The sequence below is a fragment of the Cryptomeria japonica genome, chromosome 9 (genome assembly GCF_030272615.1).
Source record: "Cryptomeria japonica chromosome 9, Sugi_1.0, whole genome shotgun sequence".
In the NCBI taxonomy this organism is placed as follows: domain Eukaryota; kingdom Viridiplantae; phylum Streptophyta; class Pinopsida; order Cupressales; family Cupressaceae; genus Cryptomeria; species Cryptomeria japonica.
Genome location: NC_081413.1, coordinates 713,472,180 through 713,489,223, shown reverse-complemented (window position 1 = coordinate 713,489,223; position 17,044 = coordinate 713,472,180). Strand labels below are relative to the sequence as shown.

The 17,044-nt window shown below is 34.9% G+C and overlaps 1 protein-coding gene across 13 annotated transcripts in view; it reads right to left on the bottom strand.

Moving 5' to 3' along the window:
- LOC131048540 (protein ANTI-SILENCING 1) overlaps positions 1-17,044 on the bottom strand; it is a 133,049-nt gene that overhangs the window by 15,826 nt on the left and 100,179 nt on the right. For 9 of the 13 annotated variants that reach the window (XR_009106459.2, XM_057982520.2, XM_057982523.2 and 6 more), the window contains one exon: positions 10,502-10,607. The exons of the other annotated variants lie outside the window; for them this stretch is intronic. Coding sequence is in view for 8 of the 9 variants with exons in the window: in XM_057982520.2 (XP_057838503.2) it covers positions 10,502-10,607 (106 nt within the window). In the remaining variant the exon portion in view is untranslated. The remainder of the gene's footprint in view (positions 1-10,501; positions 10,608-17,044) is intronic. 13 annotated transcript variants of the gene reach the window in all.

Here is a 17,044-nt window from a genome sequence, read left to right as displayed (position 1 = left end):
CCTCTGAGTGATCAGCTACCCTATCCATCCACTTATTTGAAAGAGGTGAGCCTGCACTTTCTCAAGGCTCCAAGTCACCCTCCTGCCATTCCAAAATTTGCCATCCTACAGAATTTGACTTTTATTTCTGCAGTCATGCTGCGATACATGTATATTTACATCATGTCTAGCATTGTAATGATTCTTAGATCAAATTGTCATTCTGTCCTTGCTATGCAAGGTCATAAAGTAATTGATCTGGCCTCTATCATTTACAGGAAGCGGCAAATCCACAGATTATAAGTGCTTTGGGATGAGAACAACTTTCCGGCTGGTGCATTACAGTCTTTTGCATAATTCCTTTTCATATGCATCATGCATATAACATCTGCTAGTAGAAATATTCATTAACAAGAGTATTTCCCAATTAATCTTAAATTGCTTTTGCTTGAATTATTTACAACTGTAAAAGGGATAAATTAATATCTATGCTTTCAATTTTTTAACACTCTTTCACCTTATAAATCAAGTACACATTTATAATTTGGATGATGATTTACAGCTTCCAACAGAATGGACAACTGCAGTCATTATGCAAGCAAGGGGCTTGACAATTGTTGAAGATTAGAGTTGGTGCTGAAGTGGCCATCAGCAATCAAGTGTTTTGCACTTTCACAATGGCTTAACCTCAAGTTCAACAATGTCCCCTTGAACTTCCTAAATTTTAAGAGGATCAAACTGCTTCTAGCAAATGTGTATTGTGTTTGGGCAAAAGCAGTGGGAAAACCATTCAATGGGTCTCTTGAAATGGGAATAGCAAAAACAATTTTACAGGTATAGCGTTGTTTATGAAAGGAGGTTTGTGGGGCTTGCTAGACATTTTTATGAACATTAATGTTAATTATCATTTGTACTTAGAACTGCACTGCTAAAGCTTTGCTCGAAACAAAATTTGGTTATTTTTATATTTTTATCATTGTCAACATCTGCAAGTGTTGACTACCTTGCCATGTATGACTTTTCATATATTTCCAGAGATTTTGCCAATTTAGTGTTGAGGGCAGATGGACAGTCTAGATTCAATTATTTGAATCGATTCTTTGACAATAATTTAGCTCTTTCAATGACTGCATGGGATTCGAGAGCTGTATTTTGGTTATGGTATTATTAATTAGATGACCAAGTTTATTTGTGATGATAGATTGAAGACTTTTCTTTTATTTCTTAGCTTTGTGTGGAATGATCTGCAAATATTTTGCTACATAATCAATATTTCCTGTGATGTACGTTTCCTCAGCAAGGCAGAACTATGTGTTGCAATATGAGTTTTTCTGATTGTAGATGATGTTAAATGAGCAGATGGGAGTCAAGTCAACTTTAATTTGATGCTTCCGCAATCATTTTGTATGATACTTCAAAACTTTTTCCCAGGCATTGTTGTGATTTGTTTGGTTTTTGAGTGTCGATTGACCAATCTATTGTGACAATCAATGTATTTATTCATGGTTTTATTAATTTAATAGCCTTTACATGATAGATCTGCAAATGTTTTTCCTATACTCAATTTTCCCAAACTATGCTTGATGAACATTGTGAACTCATCTATGTTGATAGTTTGAATTGTTAGAATTGAAGAGGTTTTGCAATAGATTCAAGGATGAATGGAAGAGTAAACAATAAGAACAATCTAAAACTGCGTATGTATGGTGATATGACCCAGTAAAACATAACGCTTAATCCAGTCATTGTACAATGGCTTGGCAATACAAATGAAGTTTGATAAAACATTGTGAACTAATCTATGTTGATATGTTACTTAGAACTGAAGAGGTATTGCAATAGACTCAAAATATGAATGGGAGATAAAACATATGGAACAATCTAAAACCATGTGTATATAATTCAGTCATTGTACAATGGGTCAGCAATATAGATGAGGTTTGAAACCCAAATCTTCTTTCATCTCACTAAAGAGGGAAAGTCTTTGTTAAATGGTTCCACAAAACAGGTGAGGTTTGAAAACCTTATCCACCCTCATCCCACTTAAGAGAAACTTGGATGCAAGGTGCCTTGCCTTCCTAATTCTATTTCACTTTTTCATCAATGACATTATAAAGGATCTTAAAGGGTTTTAGGACAAAGGTAAGAATGATGCATTTCTTGATTACTGTAATGTCCCCTTTTTAGCGCAACATGATATGGGGTGTCGTTAGCCTATTCTGACACGGTCCCGAAGACTAACAAGGACATTGGTGGGATCCTGAGGTGTTGTGGCCTAGATATTTTCAGTTTCAGGCCAATCGGTGCTGCTCTGACAGGGTTTCTAGACACTTACTATTTATAGTAAGTTAGTCTCCAAGCAGTGACTTGAAATTTTTAGCGTTTCCCTGGTTGGCATAATTATCAGTAAAAAATATTTGAAGGTGACATTGATTTAAAGGGATTATCAACAATGTTTTAATATTTAACGATAAAGTGTAAAGTTAAATTAAATATTTAACTTTATCGTTATATTATAAGGTTGGGAATATAAAGTAATGTTTAAAATATTAAAAGTTCCTTTTAATGTGTACATTGTGGGAAATAATATTTTATTCTAAAATGTATTATCCCACATTTAAGAAATGACGTGTTTGCATCCAGGAAGAAGATATAAATTGAGGTTGAGAGCTCTCTTTTGGGATATGCTTGGATGAGATTAATGTTATGCTGTTGGATTTCATAGAGATCTGATTATTGGGCTTGGAGGACGGAATCCCTCTTTGCTAGCATTCTCTTCGCTGTTGAAAGACACAGTCAGGAGGATTAATGGTGTTTTCATTCAGGAAACACATTGGGCTTCATCTGATGCTCTCGCATGAAGTTTTTACAAGGGTTTGAAAGTGCAGATTTGAAGATAGTGATTTTGCTACAGTACTGCGTGAATAGTGTTTTTGCTACAGTGCTGCGTGAATAGTGTTTTGCTACAGTGAGTGTGAATAGTAAAAATGCTACAGTGCCATGAATAGTGCTGCTATAGTGCATGAACAATGTTGGTATGAAGTTTACTTGTTTTTCCTGCTGATTAGAAGTTTGGAAGGCTACCATTACATCTGCAGACCACTACAACATTCAATTCCAGGTTTTTTCTATCATATTTTCATAACTAAGCATTGTAATTGTTGAATACAAACCTGAATAATTGTCGCAGCCCATAAGGCAGTTGAATGTGCACATTTATATTGCAAATCAGATTTAACAACAAATAAGAAGTTTCAGGTTTTGCATATATTGTTGTATGTTTGTCAAGTGTTTGATAAAATGCCATGTTGATTATTAAGCAATTTAATTGATATCACATAGTAGTTTGCACGTCTCTTTCATTGGAAAAATAGGGGTGGTCTTTACAATTACACAGTTTGGACACTGCTATATTTATGACATTAAAATTCTGATTTACCTTTGCTTCTTACAATACCCATGTTGGAGAGCGAGGGAATATAACTATCAGGTGGGAAAAAGCAAATAAGAGCTATAGCAAGAGCAGTACCACAGAATGTAAATTTCCTGGTTCAATAAGGCAAAAAATAGTTCTAGTTTGGTAAATGGGCACATCATGAAGGCACTGCATCAGTGAAGCAATAATAGCTGACAGTAAGTCTGCATTGCATCCATGTTACAATACATAATTCGTTATTTATTTGAATGTCTTGGTCAACCTTTATGTATCCAATGTTTGTATTCTACACAACACATTGCAATTGTATAAAAATGGATTGTGATGAAAAGAAAACATTAAGCATTCAACAAGTGATTCGATGCACCAAGCAATATATATACCACAAAAATAGACAAGTAAATGATTTCTTTTAATTTCTAAGAATATTGAAATTTTAACATGGCTTATTACATAATGTATTTAAAAAAAAACCTTTAGTGTTATTGGAAAGATACACACCTTAAAAAGGAAATTTTTAATTAGTCCTCATTGTTAATTCTTATTATGTCACTATTGAAAACCTTTGGAAATCATCATCAATGTTAATAAATTAAAATACCTTTTAAGTTGCTTCTTCTTATTAAATCATTGAAAATCTCTTAAATTATGATGCTTGTGAAATACTTGAGTTTTACAGGTCCCAAGTTATTTCTTGATATGAATAGGTACTTGAAGGAACTACTTCTACCATATGGCATGAAAGATTTTGGTGGAAGGTAGATTATCCTCGTTGAAAGTGTCACTAAAATACCTCCCATGTGATATATATATATCAATTTGTTGATGTACGTATGACATTTTTGTAACTATATAACATTTCAAGATGAAAATTTTGTGGTAAGTGTTTGTAGGAAACACTTTTGGTAAAGCATCGTAGACTACATTTTAAATAATTCTCATCTTGGAGACAATTTTCTGTGGAAAAACACTTAGATTCAGAGAAATGTTAACAAATATTAGGAATGCAATTCAGGATTGACAAGTCCTCATGGACCAAATAAATTTTTTAGTTAGTGTTGAAGAGTATCGCTATTTAATTCATTTGTGCATTTATATGACACAAATAAAATGGTCATGCACCACAATAAGAGAATGTTAAAGTAATTAACCACACCAATTGTGCATGGTGTGTTTACAAATGCATGACATACAAAATCACATGATGTTGACGATCATTTTGATAAAGAGGTTCTAGTTTGTGTTAGCCCACACATAGTATTGGTGTGCAATTTGTGGACTGACGTTGGCTAGCTAATGGAGAACTTGATACAATAAAGAACATAATCTACCATCAAGGTACTCAAAGCTACAGTTGCCAATGTGTGTGATCATGTAATTCGATAATTATGTGTTGTTGGACATTAATAACCCAAGGTTTGTTCCCATCTTGCTTGCTACAAAAGGCCATAGTACACAAATCCTGGTTAAAATGGCATAGGATTTAAACATACACAAGTCGAAAGGGATCACTCTTTCTCTGTTTTTAATCTGTAAAAGGCTCTTTTTTTTACCTCTAAAAGACTTTGTCTCAAAGAATCAGTCTTCACTCTTTTGTTTGCTCATAGATATCTTGATTATGATCGTGCTTCCTAATGGCTTTGTTTTTTGCATTTATGCTCTCAACAATACATTGCATCATTGATTTTCGAGAAGACCTATTGTTGAACTTGAAATAGCAAATTGTTCTGGATGCAATTGTGAGAGTTTTGATATCATTATTTTGAATCATACTCTATGATCTATCATTAGGATGAAGAGAAAAGAATGGTAGACTGCAGACCAATGCTCACCAAATAGAAGTGGGGAGGAAAAAAAGTTGGATTACAAAATGAGGTATGTCAAAAAAGGCTATGAGGATTAACCTAAAACACAGCAAACATATCCAAAAAAAGTAAAGCATGATTTAGGTTAATTCTCGTAGCCTTTTTTGAGGTACCTTAGTTTGATGTTTCTATATTTTTTTTTTCTAGTACCATGGACAAGGATTTCTAAATCCATTGTTTGGGTATGGAGAAAACAATTTGAAGGGCATTAAAAGTTGAATTTTCTTTTGTATCAAAGTTTAAGTATGAACTTTACGACATGTTTTACTTATTTAATTGTCTACACATGTATGGTATATGTAACAGATTAAGTTATGCATGTATTTGAAGTTATTTTGGTGTGAGATACACAATGATTATTTTTTCCTTTAAAAATCATTATTTTTCATTATGTTTTCAATTTGCTGGGTTTTGTTGTGTATAACCTTTGCTGCTGAATTCAAGTTAAAGGCAAAAAAAGGGCTTACTTTGTCTATGACAATTCCAAGCCTCAACACTATTTTTAACATCAATTTTGAAAGAAAAATGCCCTATTGAACGTAGACAAAAACATCAACCTAATCAAAACTCAATATTTTCTTGCTCACATAAGTATGAAAGAGTCCACAAGAAACAAAACATCCCCTCAATAAGCTGACAAACATCTAACAACTCAACAAGTATATACAACATAGCGTTGTATCCCCTATCATAAAACAACTATGATTCACAATATGCTATCAAAGCAATTAATTAGGTTCTTTGAACATCCTCTAATGCACAAAAAAAATGACTCACAACGACTCAACCAAATCAATGAACAAAATAAATTTGAAAACCTCAAAACTATATGTAGATACACATGTCACAAAAAACTTCATGATTTGAAATACATTCCAAGGGTGATGAATTAGTGGCACAATCTCTTATATTTGGTAAGGAAGACAACCTCCCTTCACCACTTGCTTATCCTAAAGATCAATTTTTGGTTGTAGCTGTAATATTCCCTTCATTAATGTTAAGTAAATAATGTTCTTATAATATTATTATTATTTTTCTCTTCCTTACATTTAATATTTTGATGTTCGAATATATAAACAGTATTGTGAGAATACTCCTAATATATTCTTTATGAGCAATTCATTTCGGTTTGCATCTGGAAATAATCACAAAGCAATCGATAAGAAAAAATTTTAAGGAATGACTGCATTATGATAAGGATAAAAATTAAAACAATTACCAAACCAATACGCAAAGGGTGCGAATCAAGTAATTATATGTAACAAGCTGCGGTTTGAGTTAAGGAAAGTAAGCAATGAGGGACACGTCTCATCAAGAGTCAAAGGGTATGACTCTTTGACAGAATAAATACGAATCTGTAGATGAAGGAAGGGCATCGAATGTGAAAAGATATTTGTGGAGATCAATTATAAATCAAGTCTGGTCCTTACAGCCTGTTATGCTGAACTACTCATTGTGACAATACTGTTTACTCTTTCTGATAAACGTTACAACAGAAATCTGCATAGTTAAGTCAGTAAAATGAATGAAAGAAAATATTATTGCTAAAGTAATTGAACTCTTAAGAATACTGAATACTCTTAAATATTCAGTAAAAAAACTCAGCAAAGAACTCTTAAAGTAGTAAACATTAAGAAGAATATACATATGATTCCAGTCTTGCAACTACTGTCAGTATCTAAGAAGAAGAGACTGAATCGTTTCCAAAGAGGGGCAGTCTAAATCCAGCCCCTAGGATGATTCCCAAGATAGGGTAAGGATCAGCGTTCCGTAAACTTTGAGGGCATGGTCCCAAGATAGGGTAAGGGCCTGCATCCGTAAACTTTGAGGGAGCCTATTGTGCTTTGGTATCTAAGCGCTTTGGCAACATGATCATCTCCTTCTTCCTTAGGACTGGGTAGTAACAAGGGTTGAACATTGCAATTAAGAACTATGAATTAGGGATGATAGAATTTATTATCAAGTATGACAAATTGGCAATTTATTAATTACTGATTGATAAATTATTTGAACTATGACAGCTTCAAATAGGGAACATCACAGATTTGATTTATGTTAAGAAAGAACTAAGAATAGAATTGTCTCCTAATTAATTTAGTTTAAGTCATAAGTGTATTGAAATAGATTAATAATAAAGGTGGATCGGACTGAAAAAGATCATGCTATAGATGTAAGGAAAGATGGGAACCTGGTCATAAATGTAAAAGCCAAGCCCATCAAATAGAGACAACTTCTGACGAAGAGGGTGAAGCGAATCCTAGCAAGAAAACAAGGTATGATGAAGGAGATCTTAAGAACATACAATCAAAAGAAGAAGGGATGACAAACAGATGGAGCTTTATGGAAGAACAATCCCAGTAATCATGACGCCATCCTATCCAAGATCTAGAAGCAAAATCTCCATAATAAAAATTGTAATATGTCAACTTGAAGGTTTCCTTGTCAAATAAAGAACAACCTTTTCATTAGACATTGCAGAGTAAATATGAATCAATAAATCATTCTAGGCAATGAGGAGGAATCTAAATAATACATGTCTCAATATGCATGCTTTGTGTTTGCATATATCCATGTGTATACTCCGTGTTTTCAAGTGTATACTCCGTGTTGGCTCTATTATTTCAGTTAATCTAGAATATATGAATATCAAGAAGGAATCAAATATGATATGACTTTATCTAGAGAACATTGCATTTGAGGTCATAGATGTGTGTCATGCTTCTAATCCTCATACATAAGTTCTTACCTTAACGTAAGAGACATCTATGATATTGTGCAAATGTTTACATTTTCAAGTGATGAGGAAGGAAAGATTAGAGGAAACTTGTCTTAAGATTACAAACCTTGTAAATTCCCAATCATTAGTCAAGATAACCCATAGTGAATTAAAGACATTATATATACATTGAGGACCTAAGGGATTAGTTTAGGGATCCTTCCATTTAAGGGACTCGGTTAAACTATCATTTCTTGAGGACAAGCAATCTTAGGGAAGGGCAGACTGCAATATCCCCCTCATTAATGTTAAGTGAATACTGTTCTTATAATGTTATTATTATTTTTCTCTTCCTTACATTTAATATTTTGATGTTCGAATATATAAACAGTATTGTGAGAATACTCCTAATATATTTTTTATGAGCAATTCATTTCGGTTTGCATCTAGAAATAATCACAAAGCAATTGATAAGAAGGATTTTTAAGGAACAATTGCATTATGTTAAGGAATAAACATTAAAACAATTACCAAACCAATACGCAAAGGGTGCGAATCAAGTAATTATATGTAACAAGCTGCAGTTTTAGTTAAGGAAAGCAAGCAATGAGGGGCACGTCTCATCAAGAGTCAAAGGGTATGACTCTTTGGCAAAATAAATACGAATCTGGAGATGAAGGAAGGGCATCGAATGTGAAAAGATATTTGTGGAGATGAATTATAAATCAAGTCTGGTCCTTACAGCCTGGTACGCTGAACTACTCATTGTGACAATACTGTTTACTCTTTCTGATCAATGTTGCAACTGAAATCTGCATAATTAAGTCAGTAAAATGAATGAAAGAAAATATTATTACTAAAGTAATTGAACTCTAAAGAATACTAAACACTCTTAAATATTCAGTAAAAGAACTCAGCAAAGAACTCTTGAAGTAGCAAACATTAAGAAGAATATATATATTATATATGATTTCATTCTTGCTACTACAGTCAGTATCTAAGAAGGGACTGACTTGTTTCCAAAGAGGGGCAGTCTAAATCCAGCCCCTAGGATGATTACCAAGATAGGGTAAGGATTGGCGTCCCCTAAACTTTGAGGGCATGGTCCCAAGATAGAGTAAGGGCCTGCATCTGTAAACTTTGAGGGAGCCTATTGTGTTTTGGTATCTAAGCGCTTTGGCAACATGATCATCTCCTTCTTCCTTAGGACTGGGTAGTAACAAGGGTTGAACATTGCAATTAAGAACTATGGATTAGGGATGATAGAATTAATTATCTAGTATGATAAATCGACAATTTATTCCTTAATGATTGATAAATTATTGAATTATGACAGCTTCAAATAGGGAACATTACAGATTTGATTTATGTTAAGAAAGAACTAAGAATGGAATTGTCTCCTAATTAATTTAGTTTAAGTCATAAGTGTATTGAAATAGATTAATTATTGTTAAAGAGGCCTATACCTAGTAGGGGACATTACAGTAGCCTATCAAAATTGGCTCTCAATGAGAGTGTCGCCAAATAAGGTGAAAGAAAGTGGGCTTAAATAGCCTTAGAGATTCAGCTATCATGTCGGCTGCATCACTTGCTCTCACTTGAATATGTAAAGGTAAGTGCCATCAAAATACATTGTAGACCCCATGATTTTCAATAACAATCAAAAGAAAAGTACCAACACCGACCACATTTTTCAATTTGGATTGGGCACCATTGAGAATGCTTGAATGCAGACAAACTCTTCAACTCTCTTTGACACACAGTTTTTGAACCTTTCTACTAGATTTTTTGAGCCTCTTTATTTTATTTCCATCATGTTTTTAGTTTTTACATTCAAAGGTGCCTACTATTGAGAACTTCTTCACCTTTTTCTATGCAATTTAATGGATTACACAAGCTCATATGCTCAACTGGAACCTATGATACAAATCTAACATTAGTGAATTCGGATTAGCACCTTTTAAATGAAGATGAGTGATAACATTAATGATTAAGCATTTGGCTTCAGAACGAAAAATTTAAGAAGTTTTCGTGTGTAAAAAGACGAATTTTCCTTCACAGATTTAAATTCAGAATTCCATCACAGTTTCAAACTTAAAAGAAATTCATTTGAGATGCATGTAATCTACCTTACAGCCATTCACTAGAAAGCTATGTGAATCTTGTTTCCAAACAAATTAATATTAATGAAAAATTCCTCCAAGTCCAGTGGCAAAAGTTGTAGTCAGCTTTGCTCTGAAAAGTCCTGATTTTTTAATGAAATTTCAAATTTGGTGTGTAAAATACGATTTGCAAGTTGAGGACTCAAACCTTCAAACTCTGGATTGTGAAAATGAGAGCTTTAAACAAATACAAGTTGCCAATCCTGCTATGTACAAATATGAACACCAACTTCTAGCAAAAGCTTTCACCAACTATGTTATTCATAGTTTACGAGCATAATAAATATATGTGTTGAGAGGATGTTAACATATATGAGTGAACAGGAATCCCCGAAATACATACCAGAGAGCATACCCAGTTTTCATAGAGAAAAAACATTTGGGTGTTGAAGGAAACTTGTATAAAATACGAACTGTAAATGCTGTCCTGACCAAGGCTGTCATGTCCCCTAATAAACATTAAAAGGAAGTATGAAAATGTATTAATTATTTTATATAAATTCTCCTTTCATTTATATAAATAAATTAATATTTAAGAATGTATTTAATATTTTTAACACCGTAACTAGTCCTAACTAGTACAGGATTCCTAACCAATTGTTGAAAATAAAAGGATGGTAGCATCCAAGAAGGGAATCAGATTAGATAACACAATTTCCTGAGAAAGAGAAAGGATTCCAATTCCTATGTGTGCGAGTTATCGCTCACATGTAGATGTCAACCTTTCGTCAGTAATTAACTGACCTATTGGTGATAGTCTTTTGAAGATACTTCAGACAAGCAAATCCTGGGGTGCAAGTTCAGGAGGTATTGCAACACGCAGACTCAGAAATAGCAACTATCGTGTGAGTTGGTGCTTTAAATCCAACCCGCCCTCTAAACGGGAGTACGCGACTTTCACTGTGTTCTCGAGTGTTTGCGAACAACAGCCAATGCGTGAGACAGAGTTGACAAGTCATTCTGCCCTCTAACGAAGATTGTATCTTCAACGTGACTCCTAAGTCCTAACCCGATATCGGGAAGAAAAGTAATATTTGCGGCAGACGCGGTAATGCAAAGATGGTGGTATGGAACAGAGAAACCGGTGCGTTTGCAAGGCAGTGGGAAATCATCACAAAGGAGAAGCTGAGAGATATTTGCTAGACACCACACAGTTCGTGAGGATATCACACAGTGTAAACGAAGGTAGAACCTGGTAATGCGACGGAGGAGAGTTAATGCGAGCATCTGCGTAGCAAGGATATCGTATATCTCCTTTGGCACGTACTTACACTACGGGACGTCCATTGATGATTGTCGCATTTCTCATTCAGTATGCTCGGTACCCGCAGTCTATGAGAAGTTAGCAGCCGAGTGAATGGACACAGACAAGCTTCAACGAAAACAACAGGTTCTTCATGAAACACTCTCGTTAATATTATATTAAGTCTGTTAATAAATGCTATGAAGTTCAATAAATTTGGGAATCAATTTGGAATTGCATGGCTATATCATTAAATATACTTATCAACCGATTAAGTTTAGAGCTATATTTTTGTACAAACTAGGCAAATACATCTAATAGCAGTCAGATCTAGTACGGAATTTTAGAGTGGTATTAGAGCATTGAATCCTGCCAGCCTATAGCGTACTTTCAGAAAAACTTAATGCACAGTTGAGTATGCACCAAGGAAATTATAATTTCCAAAGTACTAGGGCCCATCAAAACAGATTTACAAACTCTCCTTTAACACAAAGTAGCATGTCTATTCCGTTTGGAATTGAGGATAGCCACGCAAAAACTGATGAAGAAATTATCTTTGAAACCAACATGGGAGACCCAGATAACAATAGGGATTTATTGGCTGCATTGATCAGAAGTCAACAAGATATGCAAAATAACGTTAATAGAATGACCAACTTGATGACCCAGTTTATGGCCAATAATATAAATCAGCACCAAAATAATGGAAAACAGAATAATCAACATCACAATAATGGGGGAAACGATGGGGGTAGAGATGAACAGTCAGTTAATAGTCAGCCAAAAAGAACAGGAACAGCCAGACCATTTATGCCTACATTTACTGCTAGAAACCAGCCACCTGAAAATGAACCTACAATAAGAGAAATACATCAAGACTGGTTAGGTTCCGGTGAAGAATTCAGATCATCAATGACATTTAGAGAATATTTAGATGTCAGAATGGAACATAGCCCAAGAGGTCAACGCGGAAATAACAATGAATTACAGAGAAAAATTGGAAAGATGTCCATTCCTTATTTTGATGGTTCAGGTAAGACAACTGCTCGAGCTTGGGTGCAAAAATTAGATACTTACTTCCAATTAAACCCTGTGTTGGAGAAGAAGCAATTAAATATGCTGCGTTACATCTTGACGATGTAGCACATGAATGGTGGCATCACGGACAAATAACTTTGGGACATAATTTGATAGGTACTTATGTTGAATTCACTGAGAAACTTATCGATAGGTTTAATTCTAAAGACCCTGAATTACATCTTAAAGAATTGACTCAGCTTAAGCAGACTGGAACTATTGAACAATATATTTCGGAATTTGAAAAATTGGCTGTTTTAGTGAATGAAATTTTGTATTTAGGGCATATGATTAGTGCAACAGGGGTACAGGTTCATCAAGAGAAAATAAGAGCCATTTTGGAGTGGACACCACCACAGAATCTTACAGAGTTAAGGGGATTCTTTGGTTTATGCAGTTATTACAGGAGGTTTGTCAAAGGTTTTTCATAGCTTGGGGCACCCTTGACAGATCTTACCGAAAAGGGGGCATTCAGATGGACTGAGGAAGCTCAACAGGTATTTGAGAAACTTAAAGAGGTAATGAGTTCTTGTCCAGTACTTGCTCTTCCAGATTTTAATCAGCCTTTTGTGTTGGAATGTGATGCTTATGGTGATGGAATAGGGGCAGTTTTAATGCAAAACAAACATCCTATAGTATATGAAAGCAGGAAACTTAATAAACTTGAGAAATTATATTCTATCTATGATAAAGAAATGTTGGCAATCATGCATGCATTGACAAAATTTAGACAAGATTTGGTTGGTAGCAGATTCGTGGTGAAAACTGACCATAACAGTTTGAGATATTTTTTGGGACAAAAAGATTTAAATGACAAGCAACAGAAGTGGATCAGTAAAATTCAAGCTTATGACTTTGAGATTGAATATGTAAAAGGTAAAAATAATGTTGTTGTTGATGCTTTATCTAGAAGGCCTGAAATCAATGCACTATCTGTCGTAACAGCTGATTGGAAATCTTTATTGCTGGCCGAGTATTCAAAGGATTCTTTTGCATGTGATTTGATGGATGGTAATATACAGGATGATAAATATAAAGTTGTTAATGATGTTATTTATTACAAAGACAAGATTTATTTAACTTCAGGATCGAAGTTAAAAGAGAAAATTCTCCAATCTATGCATGATATTCCTCTAGCAAGGCATCCTAGATACTTCAAAACATATTGTCAGGTACGAGAAAGGTTCACTTGGAAAGGCTTAAAAAACGATGTCCTACGCTATGTCAAAGAATGCACCACCTGCCAGCAAAATAAAGCAGAACAAACATATCCTACCGGTTTATTACAGCCACTACCTATACCAGATCAGAAATGGGAGAGTATATCCATGGATTTCATCACAAGTTTACCGAAATCCCAAGGTAAAGATTGTATATTTGTTGTGGTTGAAAGATTAACTAAATTTGCACACTTCTTTTCTATCACTACAGAATTACAGCAGTTCATATTGCAGAGGTATTTTTCCAAGAAGTTTTCCGTTTACATGGTTTACCGAAAACTATAATCAATGATAGAGATAGCAGATTTTTGAGCATATTTTGGGGGGAACTTTTCAGATTGACAGGTATAGAGTTGAATCATAGCACCAGCTATCATCTGCAAACCGATGGACAGACGGAAATAGTGAATAAGTGGATCGAAGGGTATCTTCGTAACTATGTAGCCGGTCATCAGAAGGCCTGGGTTCGTTGGTTATATTTGGGTGAATATTATTATAATACTACCTTTCATATGTCAATTGGTATGTCTCCTTTTAAAGCATTATATGGTTACGATGTACTCTCTTTTCTTGACCTTGCTTTTGAACAGAGCAATGTACCTAAAACTCGTGACTGGCTTCAAGAAAACCAAGACATTCTATCAGCTCTTAAGGAGAATTTGCAATGTGCTCAGAATCAACAGAAAATCAATGCGGATAAAAAGCGAGTTGAACGTCATTTTGAAGTGGGGGATTTGGCATTCCTCAAGTTGCAACCTTATAGGCAAACTTCTCTCAAAAGGAGTGAGTCTGAAAAGTTAAAACCACGATTCTATGGTCCCTATCATGTAATACAGAAGGTTGGTGCAGTTGCTTATGAAATTGATCTACCACAGGATAGTAAGATACACAATGTATTTCATGTGTCTTGTCTCAAGAAAGCTCTGGGACAGCAAGTATTAGTATCCAGCGATTTACCTCCTTTGAATGATGAAGGAAAGCTCAAAATGATACCCGAAGTAATTTTGGAAACACGAGACAGGCAACTGCGAAACAGAATTATCAGAGAATACCTCATCAAATGGAAAAATATGCCTCAGGATGATGCTACCTGGGAAAATGAAAGAGTTTTGGAGTTGCTTGAGGGCATGCAACACGAGGCAGGGGAGACTGTCATGTCCCCTAATAAACATTAACAGGAAAGTATGAAAATGTATTAATTATTTTATATAAATTCTCCTTTCATTTATATAAATAAATTAATATTTAAGAATGTATTTAATTTTTTTTAACACCGTAACTAGTCCTAACTAGTACGAGATTCCTAACCAATTGTTGAAAATAAAAGGATGGTAGCATCCAAGAAGGGAATCAGATTAGATAACACAATTTTCTGAGAAAGAGAAAGGATTCCAATTCCTATGTGTGCGAGTTATCGCTCACCTGTAGATGTCAACCTTTCATCAGTAATTAACTGGCCTATTGGTGATAGTCTTTTGAAGATACTTCAAACAAGCAAATCCTGGGGTGCAGGTTCAGGAGGTATTGCAACACACAGACTCGGAAATAGCAACTATCGCGTGAGTTGGTGTTGTAAATCCAACCCGCCCTCTAAACGGGAGTACGCGACTTTCACCGTGTTCTCGGGTGTTCGCGAACAACAGCCAATGCATGAGACAGAGTTGACAAGTCATTCCACCCTCTAACGAAGATCTTCAACGTGACTCCTAACCCGATATCGGGAAGCAAAGTAATATTTGCAGCAGACGCGGTAATGCGGAGATGGTGGTATGGAACAGAGAAACCAGTGCGTTTGCAAGGCAATGGGAAATCATTGCAAAGGAGAAGCTGAGAGATATTTGATAGACACCACACAGTTCGTGCAGATATCACACAGTGTAAACGAAGGTAGAACCTAGTAAAGCGACGAAGGAGAGTTCTCGGCACCGGAATTTTACAAAGCAAATGCAGGCATCTGCGTAGGAAGGATATCGTATATCTCCTTTGGCACGTACTTACACTACGGGACATCCATTGATGATTGTCGCATTTCTCATTCAGTATGCTCGATACTCGCAATCTATGAGAAGTCAGCAGCCAAGTGAATGGACACAGACAAGCTTCAACGAAAACAACAGGTTCTTCATGAAACACTCTCGTTAATATTATATTAAGTCTATTAATAAATGCTATGAAGTTCAATAAATTTGGGAATCAATTTGGAATTGCATGGCTATATCATTAAATATACTTATCAACCGATTAAGTTTAGAGCTATATTTCTGTACAAACTGGGCAAATACATCTAATAGAAGTCAGATCTAGTACGGAATTTTACAAAGGCGAAGGTGGTGGGTCCCCTTTGAGCTAAGGTTAGCTGGTTTCTTTGCTATGTTAACTGTAAACAACATTGGATAGATCACTTGCTCACTTGATAACGAAGGTTCAGTTATATAATGTATATATGTGTATATGTGTGTGCGTGTACATACACACATACATGCATGCATACATACATACATACATACATGCATGCATGCATGCATACATGTACATCCATACATCCATGCATACATACATACATACATGCATGCATACATACATGCATGCATGCATGCATACATACATCCCTACATACATACATGCATACATCCATGCAATCATGCATTACATGCATGCATGCATACACACATACATACATACATATAGTCCTTGAAAAAATTCCTTTGTCATTTGGTTCCATTGGATCCTAATTCTTTGTCCATTCTTCTATAGGATCCGAATATGATGAATCCAAGGAAGCTACTTCCTTGTTGACTACTTGATTCTTCAAATCAATTATATATTTCTAACCCTTGTTCTCAATCCAGTCGAGATTGTATGCTTTTTCTAGTTGTGATCGGCTTTGGCTACTACTACCCAACCCTAACCCAATAATACATCATACACTTTTTTTTGTAATGTCCCCATTTTGAGCATGCATCAGAGTTAATGGATTTAGCCTATCATTGGGACTTGTAGGCTAATACTAGTGATTAGAGGACCCTATTGTGGAGTTTTTTTGGTTCTCCAGAGGACAGTTGTTGGTGTTTTCATCTCCAGACCCTTCATATGTTCTGAGGCATTGATATTCAAAGGTCTTTGGTTTGGTTTTGAGGGACTTACTATTTATAGTAAGTCAGTGGATGTCAGAGAGGGACCCTTACTATTTTTAGTAAAGTAGTTGGTTGCACAGAGGATACAATGGTAACTCCCAGGTTGAGATGGAATTGAGAAATAATGATTATTTGTGGAGTTATGTTATTTAATTATTAATAAAGTGATTACTTTATTAATAATTAATTATAAAGTGCAATTATAAAGTTTT